The sequence below is a fragment of the Anomalospiza imberbis genome, chromosome 7 (assembly GCF_031753505.1).
Source record: "Anomalospiza imberbis isolate Cuckoo-Finch-1a 21T00152 chromosome 7, ASM3175350v1, whole genome shotgun sequence".
Lineage (NCBI taxonomy): Eukaryota > Metazoa > Chordata > Aves > Passeriformes > Viduidae > Anomalospiza > Anomalospiza imberbis.
In genome coordinates this window covers 36,913,190-36,929,560 of record NC_089687.1, presented here as the reverse complement: position 1 = coordinate 36,929,560, position 16,371 = coordinate 36,913,190, and the positions used below count along the sequence as shown (strand labels likewise).

Sequence of the window (16,371 nt, the reverse complement as noted above, 5' to 3'; positions counted from 1 at the left end):
ATCCACGTGTCCTGCACCTGTAGAGAAAAATCACCATGGGAAGAGCAGAGGGGTGGGGTTTTTATGTCCCATCTCTGCATCACTCGAGGGTGTTTGGTTACCAAGTGTTCCTTGTTGCTTTTGGGCATGGAGTGAGATACTGCACATCCTTACACAGGGCTGCCACGACCCTGAAAGTGTCCAAGGCCAGGCTGGACAGGGCTTGGAGCAAACTGGGATAGAGAAAGGTGTCCCATGGCAGGAGTTGGGGTTTAAGATCCCTTCCAAGCCAAATAATTCCACGATGTGGCTGTGTCAGCTCTCCCTTCCAGCTGAAGGAGTTCATAATGGCACTGGGGAGGGATGGAGGGCAGGAGGAGGGAGGCTTCTGGCAGCTGGGACAGAGCGTGGGCATCTCTGGCTCACTCCTGGAGGCTGCAGCAGCAGCAGGCATGGGCTGAAACACGAGGATGCTCCGTTTTGAGGGAGAAGACATTTTCCAGCAGGGTTTGCTGCTCATCACTTCCAAAACAGTTGCAAAAACGAGGCTGTGCTGGTCAGGACAACCCCAGCTACATGGCAAGGGGAGAGTTTTGTCCTCGGTGTCATGTAATGGAGCTCTGCACCCTGCAAATGATGACCATCATCAGGGGAAGCTGTGCCCATGCAGTCCATCAAGAGGCGCAGAGCTAATGATGGGCTGGGCAGATAATCGGGGGAGAGTTAATTGTAAGGTTCGATATGGCATCTTGTCAGCAGAGATAAGTTGTCACGTTTTCCACTTGAGCTGAAACTAAATGATTGTAAAATAAGTTATGAGTGTCCTTGGGCCTGTCTGCCAGAATGATGGCTAAGAATACATTCCTGGCCCATCAGTCTCAAGCAGCCCGCTTGATATTTATGCGAACTGAATGTTATTTTATTCCCCCTCTAGTCATGCTTGTCAGCTTCCCGAGTGAAAAGTGAAACTGCTGCTTTGACTCATACTTCAAGTATTGAAGCTCGGAGAGGCTGCAGATTGTTATTATTATTACCAGTATTATATATTTTTTCGGGTGTGTGTTGAACATTGATGCCCGATTGGGAAGAACTAATGGCTGACATTGAACGTGCGGGATGGCTGGAAAACAGCCCATCCCAGCCCAGTGGAACGCAGCTTATGAGTTCCAGTGCCTCTGTCAAAGCTGGTTGAGATGGGGAGTAATGAGGCGCTTGCTTTTTTAATTTGCCATGCCTTTTTCCTTGCCTTTTTTTTCCCCTCCTTTTCTTTTTTTTTTTTTTTTTTAATATATATATTTAATAGTGCCGGCAGTGGTCGTCTGTTCTCAGGCGTGGTAATTGATACCAAATAAAATGCATTATTTGTATTCAGTCAGGAGGATGAAATTGCATTCAGCGGGCTGAAGCCTGAACTCATTTACAGTTTCACCAAGCCCGAGCTTTCAGGAGCCCTCTTTTCAATTTGAAGAATACCTTGTCAGGCAAGGGAAGGAGTGGGAAATGGGAGAGCACAGCGTGGAAGCCCGGCGCCTTTTGATTGCTCATATTTTAAACCAGGGGAATGTTAAATAACTCCCATCTTCAAAGGGTGGGCTCGGAAACCGGGAATCCAGGCCAGCAACGCACCGGCCCTACCGGCTCGGCTGCGTTTATGAGGGACCAACCTTTCCTTGCTGGTTGAGGGGGAGGGAAAGCTCCAGGCTCCCACTTGAGAGCAGTTTGACCCAAGGACAGCAGGTTATTACCTGGAAGGGGCTGTGGATGACGAGGATTTACCATGGGAGGTTAATTCTTCAGCTCTCCGACACCAGGCATCAACCCCGTACGTCCCTCATTTTTCAGAGCTCTCCAGCAGGTTTTGTTGGGGGGATTTACGGCCTGGAAATTAGACAGAGCTGCCACCAGAGTGTGGATCCAGCCTGATGGTTTCCAACGGGATGTATTCTGTGGTGTTTTTTCACCGTTTGATGGGTGCAGGGCATGGTTGTTGATGCTGCAGGTGCAGGAGCGGTGAACTCAGATGGGTTTAATTATTTCAAAAGTGAGAGCTGGGAATGCCGGGGTGGGGGGGAAAGTGAAGCATTTTGAATCATAGAATCCCGGAAAGGTTTGGGTTGGAAGGAGCGTTAAACATCACCTAGTTCTAACACCTCAGACAGGGATGCATTCCACTAGCCCAGGGGGCTCCAAGCCCCCTCCAGCCCAGCTTTGGGCACTTCCAGGGATGGGGTAGCCACAGTTTCTCTGGGCAACCTGGGGGTTTTTCTCCTTCTTTTTAAGTATCACCATTGGAAACCTCCAGAGTGGAGCTGGAGGTCAATACTTGGGACTGGCAGTAACCCCATTGCATCTGTGCTCGTGCCTTTGTGGTTCTGGCACCCTCTTTTGCATCTTCTTTCCGTGCCATGGATCCAAAGGGATCTCTGTCCCCTTGGCTGAGAGAATTCCCACCAGGATTTTCACCTGGGTTTGCCTTCCTCCTCTCCTGGAGGGACAGCAAACTCTGCCAGGAGAGCCACTTGCACCAGTTATGGGTCAAATCCTTAAAATCTCCTACACTGATACAGAGTAAATACATTCCCATGATTCTCTTTTGGGGTTGAATTCTTGGGAGCTGGTTTCAATCTAGTGGATGTAGGGAAAAGAACAAAAATCCTTAATATAAAGATTAATGTTTGGTTTGGTCTCTCTTGCCAGGCAATTAACTACATAATTTATCCCCCACTAATAACTTAGAGCACAACTGTGCTTAGGGGATAATTAGTAAATAAACTTTATTAGGAGGAAAAAGAAACCAAAATAAGTTGGGTTTTGTCAAATAGGCAGTTCTGTGGGAATTTAACTATGCAAAAAAATGAAAAGCTATTTTTTTAATAATCTTTGGCTTGATATTTTTCTGACATATTAAGTTAAATGCACTCCTGTTATTACACTTAAGCTTTATAATAAGGATTTTTATTCTTTTTCCCTGTGTCTGCTATTCTGAAACCAATCATCAAGTATTTAACCCCAAAAGGCAATCATGGGAATGTATTTGCTGAATATCTGTCTGGGAGATTTTAAGGATATGGCACATAAATGCAGTCCTGATACTGCACTAAGGTGCAATATAGTATTTAAGCAAGGTGCTGGAAATGGCTTCACTTTCCATAATAGCAAGCACTTTCCTATAAGTGTAGGTTTTATGTGGAGTTTTATAATTAAAATCCAAAGCAATCCAGTAATTAAACAAAAATCATATTACCAACCTTGGGGGGAAATCCTGGATTAAGGTTACTTGAATATTTACTATGTGGAAGGACCCAGTTCTTAAAATTGTTGGAGTTAATAAAGCAGGAAACTGAACAGAGTAACGTGGGATTATTTATTTTCCTTGGGAGCAGGTAGGAAGTGACCCTTTGTCACACAATTATTACCTGTACCAGGTGCACATGACTTACCTTGTTTTCCCACCTTTATTGCCGTCACCACCTTTTCAGTGGGTGTCTGTCTGATATTAATGACAGCAGAGAAGATCCAGAGGATGTAGGGATATCTCTGTTTATGTATTAAAATGCCCAAGTGTTACACAAATTAATTTGAGGCTAGGCAAGATCCTTGGAGGAAGGAGCAATTGGAAGCAATAAAGAGCTTTCCCATTGTTTTTGTGCATTCCAGCTGGCCTGCTCCTAAAATTGCTGCTGAGTCCTGTTGATCTAGCAGGACTTGAATCAGCACTTCAGCCAAGTTGGGGATTTTTGGTCCCTTTTTGAAAAAAACGATGGATATTGTTTGGAGAATCTCCCGAAGGAGCTCAAGAACGTATCTGCCAACAGCCAGGGGTTATAAGCTTGGATTCTAGCAATCAACTCATTTCAATCTCACAGCATTTTGATCTTTTCTCCCCTTTTTGTTTCCCCCCACCCAACTGCAGACACGGGCCTGGGAGATTCAGTGTGCTCCAGCCCCAGCATATCCAGTACCACCAGCCCCAAACTGGACCCCCCTCCTTCCCCCCACGCCAACAGAAAGAAGCACCGCCGGAAGAAAAGCACCAGCAACTTCAAAGCTGATGGCATCTCGGGCACGGCCGAGGGTAGGTTTCAAATGAAAACCCAAGCCTGAATTTTGAAAATGCCATTCCAAAGAGTGTTGTTAGCTCAGCTACAGCCTTGGCTCTGAATGCACGAGGGAAAGGGGATTGTGAGAAATTAAAGTGTGAGCCTGTAATGATGGAGCTGAACCGTCTGAGGCATCACAGTGGTGAATTCAGCTGCCTGGAATGTGTTTAGAACCTTTTTTTAATAAATCAGAATCCCCAAGTTAATATGGAGCATCATTAGGTCTTGAGGTAAGGAAGAGGCACACCTGGAAGGTTAACAAGGAGGAAAAATTCAGGTTCACTCCACAGCCCACGGATCACGTCAGGACTTATGTATTTTTTTCAGTATTATTAAATCTTGTGTTATCACATCTCCTCAGGCACATCCTGAGCTCTAGAATGGTCAACACTTCTGATGCCTCTCGTTGTTTGAATATTCAGCTGCTTGTGGAAGGCTTGTGTTATTTGAGGATAAAAGGAAAAAGGGGAGAGTTTAAATGTTTGGGTTCTTTTTTTTACGAGCCAGAAAGCAAAAGCCAAAAAGAACTAAAGAACTTCTTTTTCTCCCTTAGTTTAGCTTACTATTTCCACATTGCTGTAGCTGTTCAATGCCCTTCTGAAGGGGTAACAATGTGTACAGGAGCCAGGTATGATATAAAACATGCTTGCAGCTTTAGAAAAGAAGAAAAGAAACATGCTAGGATTCAACCAAAAGAGCTCCAGAAAAAGAAAGATGAACAAGGGTGGTTGGAGGGCTCAGAAACTGGGGAGTCAACACATAAGGAGAGATGAAAAAGGGAGACAATGGAATAACATTGTGGGAAAAGGGGAGTGTTGAGTAAGAAAAAGATGTGGTTGTAAGCATGGGAGAGTAAAAAACAGCTAATTCAGTATCAAAGACTGTTGGAACAAGTTCTGAAAAAAGAATGACAATTGCAGACAGCTGAAGAGACATTAAAAATAGATGTGATAATAGTATACAACTGAGAAGGGGCATGTTAACTACTACTTAGTCATCCTTATTTTCCATTTATTTAATTTCTCAATTGCACTTCTATCACATCCAGAATTTATTTCCCCAGCTATCTATACAAATCCTTTTTTAAAAAGCCATCAGCTTTTTTTCATAACAGCTCCTGTTGTGTTCTCTTTCCAGTCATTTAACTATCTTTGCTGTTAGTTTCCCCCTAGTTTATGGCCCGAAGCCAAATTTTAGTTCAACCTTTCATTTTTAATTTGTCCTTTTTTTTTATATATTTTTCTTTTAAAGAAGCCCTTTTACACCACTTATTTTCAAACCTCAATGGCAAATTACAGAGAGGATTTTTCAGAGCGTTCACCATTGGCCCAAGAATATTTGTTGAAGTCAATATGAATCAAGACCAGCTGGATATCGAGAGCCTTTGAAAAATCTCTTTCTGAGCAGTTAATAGGTGTATGTTTTCTTCCTCCTGGGGAGATTGTTTTCACTGGAGCTGGAGCCTGTGTGGTCCTGGGCTGCAGGCACAGACCCAGAGGGAGCAGTGGGGGTTTGCACTTGGGTCTCTTGTCCCTGATGTCCCTGTTCTCATTGCAGAGTCCATCCTTCACCCTCCTCTGTTTCCTCTTCCTCTTCTCCTCGTGTTACCTGAAATCCTCTTGCACTAACTCAACAAAATTATCCCCTCTCATAGGAATGGGATCAATGTGCTTCCAGAAGGGCAGGAAGTTGTTGGCAAGCAGCAGCTCAGTAACACACAGGAGCCTTAAAGGGAGTAGAATCATTTGGGATGGAAAAGCCCTCTGGGATCATCGAGTCAACTGTTCCCCCAGCACTGCCAAGGCCACCACTAATCCCTGTCCCCAGGTGCCACATCCACACATCTTCTAAATCCCTCCTGGGATAGGGACTCCACCACTGCCCTGGGCTGTGCCAGGGCTGGACAGCCCTTTCTGTGAAGAAATTGTCCCCAGTATCCACCCTGAGCCTGCCCTGGCCCGGCCTGGGTCCGTTCCCTCTCCTCCTGTCCCTGTTCCCTGGAGCAGAGCCCGACCCCCCGGCTGTCCCCTCCTGTCAGGAGCTGTGCAGAGCCACAGGGTCCCCCCTGAGCCTCCTTTTCTCCAGGCTGAGCCCCTTCCCAGCTCCCTCAGCCTCTCCTGGGGCTCCAGCCCCTTCCCAGCTCCGTTCCCTGCCCTGGACACGCTCCATCAGTGCCAACCCCTCCTTTTACAGTGTTTGTACCTTTGCATGAGCCCATCACCTTCCTTTGACCTGCCTCTTCTCACATGTCTTCTGAGCTGAGCACCCTGTTCTGTTTGGGACTTGCCAGTTGTGTCTCGGGAGGCCCTCAGAGGTTGTTAAATTCTTTAATTTGACACCATCTCTTTAAAGCGCTGCCCTGCTGTTGAAAAGCAGCGCTTTGGCCACAAGAGCAGAATGAGTTTCCAGGCGGTTCTCTGGGCATCCCAGAGCTCTGGGCATCCTTCAGCAGACAGCTAATCTTGCTGGTCCTTGAATCCTTGGCAGGGCTGGGAGGGGATGGCTGACAGCGAGGACAGGCAGGCTCGTCCGTCAGCGGCAGCTGAAGGAGAAGGCAATGAGGCGTGCCCCAGCTCCCTGTCCTTTTAGGAGAAGGGCGTCTCACAAAGAGTCATAGTGGCTGGAGAGTGCCATTAAGGATGTCCTAGCAAGACTCAAAAAGGCTGGGGGGCTGCTCTTCCCAAATGCTGGCAGCCTTTGGATTTTCTGGGATTTGTGTTGGTGCAATCGTTGAGGCTGGGAAAGGCCTCAAGGATCCTCGAGTCCAGCCAGGTTCAGGCTGTTCTGGTTCAAGCAGTTGAATGTCAGAGGAGTTAAGGTTGGATCTCAGGGAAGGGTTCTTCCCCCAGGAAGGGTGCAGGGAATGGGCACAGCCCCAGGCTGCCAGAGCTCCAGGAGGGTTTGGGTACCACTCCCAGGGATGCCCAGGGTTGAGACTGTGCCCAGGGTGTCTGTGCAGGGACAGGAGTTGGATCAGTGATCCTTGTGGGTGCTTTGCAACTCTGGATATCCCATGATTCTATGATTTCCACATCTATCTTGCACTTCAAAGCAGTTTCCAGTTCCAGTTATTTCCCTGTTCTCCAGTGCTTGGCTACAAATCTGTCCAGTGACCTAAAAGATTCCCTTGGGGATTTTTCTTCCCCCACCGTAACATAGATCTGCACCCTCAGAGGATTACTGCACTTTTGAAGACCACAAATCCAAAATGGGCCATCACAGGTGTTCTGGGAGATGCAAACCCTTTGATCAAAGTGTTTGAGATGCTGCAAATGGGCTCCAGAAGCCTGTGGTGATAACTGTGGAGAACCATGTCTTCCCTCTGGAAATCCTGGGCTCCACGTGCAGAGGAGGAGGAAGAGGATCCTCCTGCAGTCGCTGTTGTCAGGCAGGCACAATGGACCAGAGTTAAATGGTGTGGGTAATTCTAGATTTTGTGTTGCCTTCCTTTGGCTCCAGGCATGTTTCAAGTGTCAGCTTTCAAACAGGAATTCTGAGTTCCTTCATTTTCGTCTGCACCAAAGCTGAAGTGTTCAATGAGGTTTAAATCTGGTCTTCAGCAAACTCAAGCATTTTTACTGCACTTTGCAGGGCTTTTTTTCCCCTCCTTGAACGTGCCTGCTTTGATCATTGACCTCTGCCCAAGTATTCAGATATCACGATGATGGACACTGAGCTCAGGGTGGTTCACCAATTCCAAGGCCTGATGCTCATCCCTTTTATGCCCTTCCAGAAAGGTCATGCTGATTCTTCTCTCTCCACACTATCTGCACATGCACAGCCCTCTCTTTCTGGGATGGGTTCTTTCATCTCCCTTGGTTTATCTTTCTGCAGCTTTTCTGAGACAATGCTCACACCAACACAAATGCTAAAGCACCTGCGCTGCACTTGGCCAAAAATTAAAATTCCGTTCTTATTTCAGAAAATCAGATTCTTGTGATTTTTTTTTCTTTTTTCTGGCGCGATGAAACCCATGGAGAAGTTTTTCAGTTCTCTGTGCAGAACTTGTCACTGAAAAAAAATCCCTCGGTGTTTTTGAGGGTAGCAGCAGGAATGCTTACATTAGGCAAGGTGCCAGCAACCAGCAGTTTTTTTCCCACCATGCTGCCTGAAGTTGCTCGGAGCAGGATTAGACAGAGCTGTGTTTCAAAGAGGAATGGCTGCTCACAGCCTCATCTGTTTGGGTCCCCGTATGCTGCTGCACTTCCTGGAACAGCCAGGGATAATAGGAAGGCTTTTCAGCTGGAAAACAAGCAGAAAAATTAAAAAGCTTTCTTGGAAATACTCTTCACAGAAAGATCTTTCCCAGTGTTTATTTTTCTTACTCTTGTTAGTTTTAAAGCTTCATGGCTGTGCCAGCTTGAGCCTGCCTCCCCTCCATCCATCCCAATCTGTGGGATTTTAGGAAAGCCCCAGGCTGCCTTTCAGCACTGGGACCATCCCTGCTCTCCAAGTTTCGCATTAACAGGAGATCCAGCCAGTGCATGCTGTAGGGCCAGCACAAGCACATCCCAGTGGGATGGGTACATCCACTCCTTCCCTTGGGGAGACCATGGGGTGATGGACTGGGCTGGGTTGGAAGGGACAGGGACCTTACAGCCCATCCATGCCACCCTCTGGGGTGGGACACGGGCAGGGACACCTTCCACCGTCCCAGTTTGCTCCAAGCCCCGTCCAACCTGGCCTTGGACGCTTCCAGGGATCCAGGGGCAGCCACAGCTGCTCTGGGCACCCTGTGCCAGGGCCTGCCCACCCTCCCAGGGAAGAGAATTCATCTCCTCCCTCAGCATCCTGGGGCAAACCCCCCCAGCTCCGCATCCGTGCGCGCAGGTGGAGCTGGGAAACAGAGCTTGAGGAGCTGCAAGTGTGATCAGCAACTACAGGAAGGCTTCCCAAACTCTCTGAAATCCATGTTCTTCTTCATCATTTGTTTCTAAAGAGGTTCTGAAGGACAAAGAAGGACCTTTTATGTTTCTTCTCAGAGCTGTTTTCTTAACACAAAGGTATTTGTTCTCTGCCCTTGTGCAGTAATTGCTTTTCCTGGTGCTTCACTGCTCTGTGCAGTCCAGACCCAACTCCAGGTTTGCACTTTCTGGCTTTTAGCTAAAGAATGAACCCCAGTTTATTGAGAAATCCTATTTTTTTTAATTTTTCTGGAGTAAACTGATAAAGGTATTTCAAAAACCCTTGTTTTTTTAAAAGCACATGTGTTTTGTGTCAATGTGTGTTGAAAATGAGCCCTAGTTAAGCAGGAAATTAAAATATATTAATTTGTTTTCTGTGGATGGTAGAGCAAGGTTTAGTGACACCTCTCATTTGTTCTGTTTAGCAATAAGCAAAACCATCAGTGCTTTCAGCTGGTGTCTCCCTGTGTCCCTTTCAGCCACCCCACAACCAGAATGACAAGGTGAATTAGAGAAATTCAGTTCTCTGTATAACACCTGAAATTTTGCTTTTTTTTAAAGTAAAAAAATCAGAAGCAATACAGGGGATCACTGAAATGCATGGAAAAGCTGAGGGCATTTCTCCTGCAGCCTCCCACCCTGAGCTTTCCTGAGCATCCTGGTGATTTACCTGCTGGCATCATACCCTGAGGTGATTTAAATGTTCTTGGTACCACATTGTGGTGTCCTCCACACAATTTTTACATACATTTCCTTGGGTGCAGTGTTTAGGCAGTGTGGTGGCCACACTGAACTAAAAAATTGTATTTCTCTAAGCATGTTAAAAAAAAAAAAAAAAGTCATTTGGGATTTTTGGAAGTTTAGTGGAAACAACTCAAGGAGCAGAAGGGGGAGAGCAAATTCTTCCTCTGACAGGAGAACCTGACATTGTAAATGCTAATACTGACTTATCATACACTGAATTAAGCACCGTGATGAAGGAGGGTATTTTTACTTGCTGCTCTTAGATATATTTTTTTTTTTTTTTTGGCTTTTTATGGTCTGGAAGAAACCTTCTGACATTGTCAGAGGACAGCATGTTCACAAACCTTTCCAGCACAAAAAGCCACAGCGTTGTCACTGCCTTTTCTCTGAAATGTAATATCTTGACCTGCAGCTGCAGCAAGGGCAAAACCACTCACCTATTAAAGAGTTTGTAACCTTTGGAATCCAATCCATTGGATGTCGAGGTCCTTGGATGGATTGTGTTGCTTGAAGTCATGCCCAGAACTGAGCTGCCACCAAAACTTCTTCAAGGAAAGCCTGTTTGCAGTCCATGAGAGGATAATTACGTGTACAGCAAACAGGTGTTGCCCATGAAGGAATGCCACAAAAGTTATTCCTGGTGATATTGCCATCCTAATTATTTTAGCTGGTCCTTATAAATCAGCTATCAATAATTACAGCCTGCTGTGTAATGGTATTGGGGTACAGCTACAGCACAAATTTTGGGGATGAATCAGGAGGGGAAAACAGTAATTCCTTAATAATACCCTGCTTCTTTTTTTTTTTTTTTCCACTTATACTCTCCTTAGAATGATAAGAGGTATCTTTTCCCCGTCTAAAAAATAAATACATAAATACAAAATTTAAAATCCCAAATGCAGACCCAAATCACACAGAAGAGGAGCATGTTCCCATCCTGTTGTGCAGTATTTCTGTGCATCTTCTGATAAAGGGTTTAGTGACAGCAGGTTTTGCTTCCATTCCTGGTCTCTTTAAGTGCCTGAAATTTTAGGAAGTAAATGTTCAGGCTTTTAAAAAATATTCAGGGCTTAATGAGAGAGGAATACAGAAGTGGCATTTTGACTGCAATGCTGAATGAAGAAAAGAAGCATTTTTTTGGAACTGTGGAGGGGTTGGCAGGATGAGCAGATTCCTAGGAAGGTTTAGGGGTTTTAAATAGGTTTGTAATACATTTGGGGTTACTTCTGAATTCTCTTTGTCTACAATTTGTTGGTCGTCGTGTCATTTGTGTGGTCTTCCTGTACATGAAACATTTCGGGAACTGCAGCAAATAACATTTTGCTGGCTTTCATACTGGACACAAAAAAAAAAAAACAAAAAAAAAAAAAAAAACCAAAAACAAAAACAAAAAAACCACTTCCTAAACCTGGAGTTTAATGAGTTTGCTTTCAGTGAGATTTTAGGAGTGTGTTTAGTTAAGTATTTGCATCCTTATTTTGCAGATTATCTCGGCAGAGTCGTAAGCCTCCCCTGACCAACCATTCTCTGCTCTAGCTGCTTTTTAAGAAACTGTTTCTTTAAATACCTCCCAAAACAAAGCAGGTCTTAGGGTTTAGTTAGCATTAATTATGAGCAAAATGCCTAGCTGTGTTTTCCTGCCTGCAAGAGAGCTTTCAGAAGAAAACCCAGCGGTGTGTTGTCCGTAATGCCAGTTGCTCGTTTGGGCATCTGTGAGTTTATCACCTCTCCCTGTCAAAACACTCCTGGGCTCTAATTCCACTCATCAGCTGGGACTTCATCCACAGGAAGCCCAGTCCTGGCAGAGGGCCGTGCACCCAGGAAGCAGGAGGGCAGAAATTAAAAAATCCAGCCGGAATCTTCAGAGCCTGGCTTTCAACCAAGGCAGAAAGGTCACTTGTTGGGAATCCTCGAGCCTCGGCTGCCACAGCCTCCCTGACATGAAAGGGCTGCTGCTGCAAGACACTTATGTTGATGCTGAGGAGAGAAAGACAAGGGAGGTGAAGCTCATCTATTGTTTTAACCTACTTCATTGCAGGCTAAACAAGTTGAAAGATTCCTGCTTCCCTTCAGAAGCCGGGGTCAGGAGAGGCGGCCGGTTCCGCCCACCTGGTTGAGAGGAAAAGTGTCACAGTGGTGGTCAGCAGGAAAAGGGATTCTGGAGAGGATGAGGCCTAGGATGAATTGGTGGTGGTTGCACACACTGGCCCATCTGGAGAGTGAGAGAATGATAGCACTTTATTTTATTTTCTACGTTTCCCTAAAAATCAGTCCCATTTTGAGCACTGCGGCAGCAGAACGGCTCGCTGGGTATCCAGTGCCACGCTGGGATTTGGCCTGATTTTCTGGGGAAGGAAAAAGTTTTGAGTAGCTTTGTAACTGAATGAAAACAAGTGACACCTTAGCATTTCACTGGCTTTGGGTAATTAGTGTCCTCGGCGATGTGCTGCCAGCTCTACACAGAGACCTTGGTTATGAAAACGGATCCTGATGTCCAGAAGGTGATGTTTGCAAAGGTAGCAACGAGTGTTTGTAAAACGTTAATCCTGCTACAGACGTTGGTAGTTCTGTTCCTTAAATAAGAATGTCAGTTCTACAGGTGCCTGCCAGTTTTTCTGGAGTGTAGGGCAATTTCATTTCATTATGAACCTATATACCCAAATTAAAATATCATAAAATTAGGTGATTATGTTTGATAAAGCTACAGCCAGTGAAAAGGCTAAAATCAGGTAGCTGTGCTCAGCATAACTTTGTCCTCCTGTTCACCTCTCGAGGCAAAGTGTCACAATTTCAATAAACAGGGTATTTTGGTGTAGAAGGAAGATCTAGGGTTTGAAGGATGCACTTGGACTCATCAGCTTCTTGGAACTGGCCTACCAGTGGGAAACAGCTTTCTTTAAAGGGCTCAAGTCCTAAATAATTCCCTTCAGAAGCCCTGTTGTGGAGGTTTGCCATGTCCTGTTTGCTCAGTCCTGGAATTCAAGGGGGATTGTGTCAGGTCTGATCTACCCAAGGCTTATTAAACAGATCAGCTCTTGGCTGATAAGAGCTCATAATCCAGAGATACACACAGAACAGTAACAGGTCATTAACTCCTTTATACTTGCAAACCCCTACATTTTAGTCAATTATGGATTTTATAACCACCTGTAGATCAAGAAATATTTGTGCCCCTTATTGTTTTGATTCTTTGTCAAAGTGTTTGTGACATCTTTTAAAGAACATGTCCAAAACTGAGGAGAGTGGTGATAAATATGAGCCAGTTGTAGTAAATGTAAGGCTGAATATGCATATATTGGCTGCAGACTGAAAGAGTAAGTTCAGGTCAGGTGTTGGGAAGGAATTCTCCCCTCTGAGGGAGCTGAGGCCCTGGCACAGGATACCCAGAGAAGCTGGGGCTGCCCCTGGATCCCTGGAAGTGTCCAAGGCCAGGTTTGACCGGGCTTGGAGCAACCTGAGATGGTGGAAGGTGTCCCTGCCCATGGAAGGGGTGGGACAAGAGGGGCTTTGAGGTCCCTTCCAACCCAAACTATTCTGGGATTCTATGGAAATGGAGTCTTTTCATGCAATGATGATGTTCAAAGGGTAGGCTGGAGGAGCAGTGTCCCAGAGGAATGTGTTTGAAAGGGGACAAATCCATGAGGATGGGGTTCTCCATAGGAACACCAACTGAAGAACGCTGTGCTATGGCTGTAGATGGAGCTGCTGGAGATGATGGGCGGTGTCAGGCCTGGAGGAGGTGATGGAGGTGCTGTAGGTGGGACTTGCTGGAGATGTGGGCAAGGTGGATTTTCCCTTCCCCTTAAGCAATTGTCCCATCACTGGAGCCTTCTCCAGTTAAAAGCCACGACTGGAGCCGTTCCAGTTCCCATGCCTTGTGGTATTGATGTCATTCCCTGTAACAGTAATGCTGAGCTCTTTATTTCCAGGCCCTGGCCAGTCAGTCATTTCAAACCCATGTTGTTTTGTCAAGTTTTAAGCCTTAGATCAGCTGAAGTCCCTGCTGTAGATCTACGTGCTCTGTGAGGTTTCAGTGCTGAGCTTGCTGTTATGTTTATTTTATACCGTGTGCTTTAATCTCCTGTTTTCTGTCCCTCCACCTTTCTCTTTACAGACCAGTTACTTGTGATAGAAGTTATGCATCATATGTGGTGTGTAACTCCAGGAAGCAGTAGGTAAAAAGGGAAACTTGAACAGGCCTCATCATTGACATTTTCCACCAGTTCTCCCCCCCCCCGACTCTAAAAAAGAAAAAAAAATTAATAAAGGTTTCTTTTGTGAGCGTGAGCTGGAGAAAATTGGCCATTTGTCTGTGAGGTAATAGGCTTTGGGATAATATGAAAATCTATCAAATGATTAAATTCAATGACATTAAATCACAATTCATGAAAGGAGAATACTGCACAGTTTAATTCTATTTAATTTTTGAGGGGGGAAAAGAAAAAGCCCTTAAAAAAAAATTTGTTTGAGTTTCTCTTAAGCTGATTTCTCTGTGCTCTTTCTTAAAAGTGCCTTTCTAGTTGCCACACAGTGATGTGATCATTATCTGTCACCTCGTCGCCTTGCTGCCTCAACACGCAGTAAAATACAAAAAAAAAAAAAAAAAAAAGAGAGGGAGAGGGAGAGAGAGGGGAGAGGAAAAAAAAAAAAAAGGAAGACCAGAGGAGCTTGTGAAGTATGACTTCCTATCCCAAGACTCATTGCCTGCGATTCGTAGCGCTTGACAGTAATGATCTTATTACAGTACTCTGGACCTTGAAGAGATTTCATGAGGAGAGCGGGAGGACGAGGCTCCGTGTAATCAAGTGGCGCTGCATATTCCACGCGGTTTTGATCACACACTGATTGGGCACAGTTTTAGCCCATCTTCCAGTCAATTATGCATGGCCCCTCGTGCTCCTGTGATAGTCAGAAACATTGATGGCTGTTGTCTGGGGTGGGGGGAGGCTGGCAGCCAGCCAGCGGTTTGAAGTGCAGTCATTCCGGGAGAAGTGCTTTTTAGTTGGAATTGATTACCTTTCTTTAGGTTTTTGCTTAATGGCAAAACTGTATTGGAGAGGGCTTCAGGTGAAAAATGGCCGTATTAGCCATTTAGAGTAGCTGAACTCCTAGTCAATTTTTAGCTTTCCCCTGTTTCCATCTAATTTATATTTAATGATGTACCGTTTGATAATATTTAAGATATTTCATTTCCAGTTGCTGCTGAGCACACATGTTGAGCACATGTTAAGTGACAGCAGATCAGCCTTCAGGTTTTAGGAATTAATCCAGTTTAACCTCCAGGCTGCCAGAACATGTCTATTTTGGCACCCGTGCCAGGAGACATCGGGATTGTCTGCGAGAGGCGCGAAGCCGACGTTCCCGAGCAGAGCCGGGGCTGGTTTTATCCCGGAATGAGGATAAATCCCTGTGCTTTAAAACAGGCAAAGGGTCACTGGCCAGCGCCTCCATTTAGATCCTCATGTCTCAGAGGCTGATTAGGCTGCTGTTTATTTCTCCCCAATGAAAATGTCATGTTTTCCTTCATTCAGACCCCTGCAAATGAAAATAAAGTCATGAAAGCCGTGCCTGTTGAACTCCAGGTGCCAGAGGAGGAAATACTTAATTGTCAGTGATGCTTCTTGTTCAGTGCCACTCTGGTTTCACACATTTGAATATCCTGCAATTCCTAATTTTTGGATGCTTGTGTGGTTCAAAGAGATGGGAGTAGGGCTTTATAGTAAGCTGGAGTACAGTGTTGTATTATCCATGCATCAAATGAAAAGCTTATGTTTGGAATGTGCCAGGGGATGGAAGAATGCAATGAAAATGCTCTCTATCACCCCAAATTTTTATTGCCATTAATCAGTAGAATTTTTCTCCACCTGCCTGAAATTCTTGCAGCTCTGTTGGCTCCCAGCCTTTCCTGAAGGTATTTCTGCCACTAAATGCCCCCCTCATGGTACTGCCCTTCTTCTACTGCTTCCCTTTTATTTGGATTGTTTATTTGGTTCGGTTTTTTTCCCTAAAACTAAGCTCAAATTGACCAGTCCCATCCCTAAAAAACCAGCTTCTTTAAATCAGTTCTCACTTCCCACATCAGGGCCAGACCAGAATTCATAGAAAAAATATGTCATCTCGGTGGGTTTTTGCTCTTCAAAACAGAGCTGTTGGGTTGGGCTTTGTTCCAATGAATTTGGGTTCAGCTGTTGTCTGAAATGCCAGATCCTGGTTTGGGGGGGATTTGTGCCTATTTTATTGTAACAGTTTACTATTTCCAGGCAGCCTGGAAGAGCTATGAGGATCTTTTTTTTTCCCTTCCCTTGGAAGAGAAGCTCCTCTGCGTGTGTGTTTGCTGAGCTGTGTGTGCTCATCCCTGTGCCAGCAGCCAGGGTTTGCCCACCCTGAGAGAGGGGAGGTTTGACTCTGGGGCCTCTTGGTGCATCTTTGGTGCCCAAGTCGGAATGAACCTCAAGGGCAGCTCTAAATTTTCCATCTTGGTCTCCATCATGGGGGTAAAACCCTTGGAAAGGTCAACTTTTCAAGGGGAGAAATTCTCCCTCGTTGGTTCTGTGGACTCTGTTGCAGTGTGGGCTCTGTTGTCTGAGCCTGCTGCCTGTGGGAATCCGTGGTTTCGCTCATCTGAGGGCTGGGAAGAGGCACTC

At 45.5% G+C, this 16,371-nt stretch overlaps 1 protein-coding gene across 11 annotated transcripts in view; it reads left to right on the top strand.

The window, feature by feature from the left end:
- Positions 1–16,371, top strand: part of AGAP1 (ArfGAP with GTPase domain, ankyrin repeat and PH domain 1) — a 309,011-nt gene that overhangs the window by 226,749 nt on the left and 65,891 nt on the right. For 9 of the 11 annotated variants that reach the window (XM_068196696.1, XM_068196693.1, XM_068196694.1 and 6 more), the window contains one exon: positions 3,893–4,054. The exons of the other annotated variants lie outside the window; for them this stretch is intronic. In XM_068196696.1, coding sequence (XP_068052797.1) covers positions 3,893–4,054 — 162 coding nt within the window. The remainder of the gene's footprint in view (positions 1–3,892; positions 4,055–16,371) is intronic. 11 annotated transcript variants of the gene reach the window in all.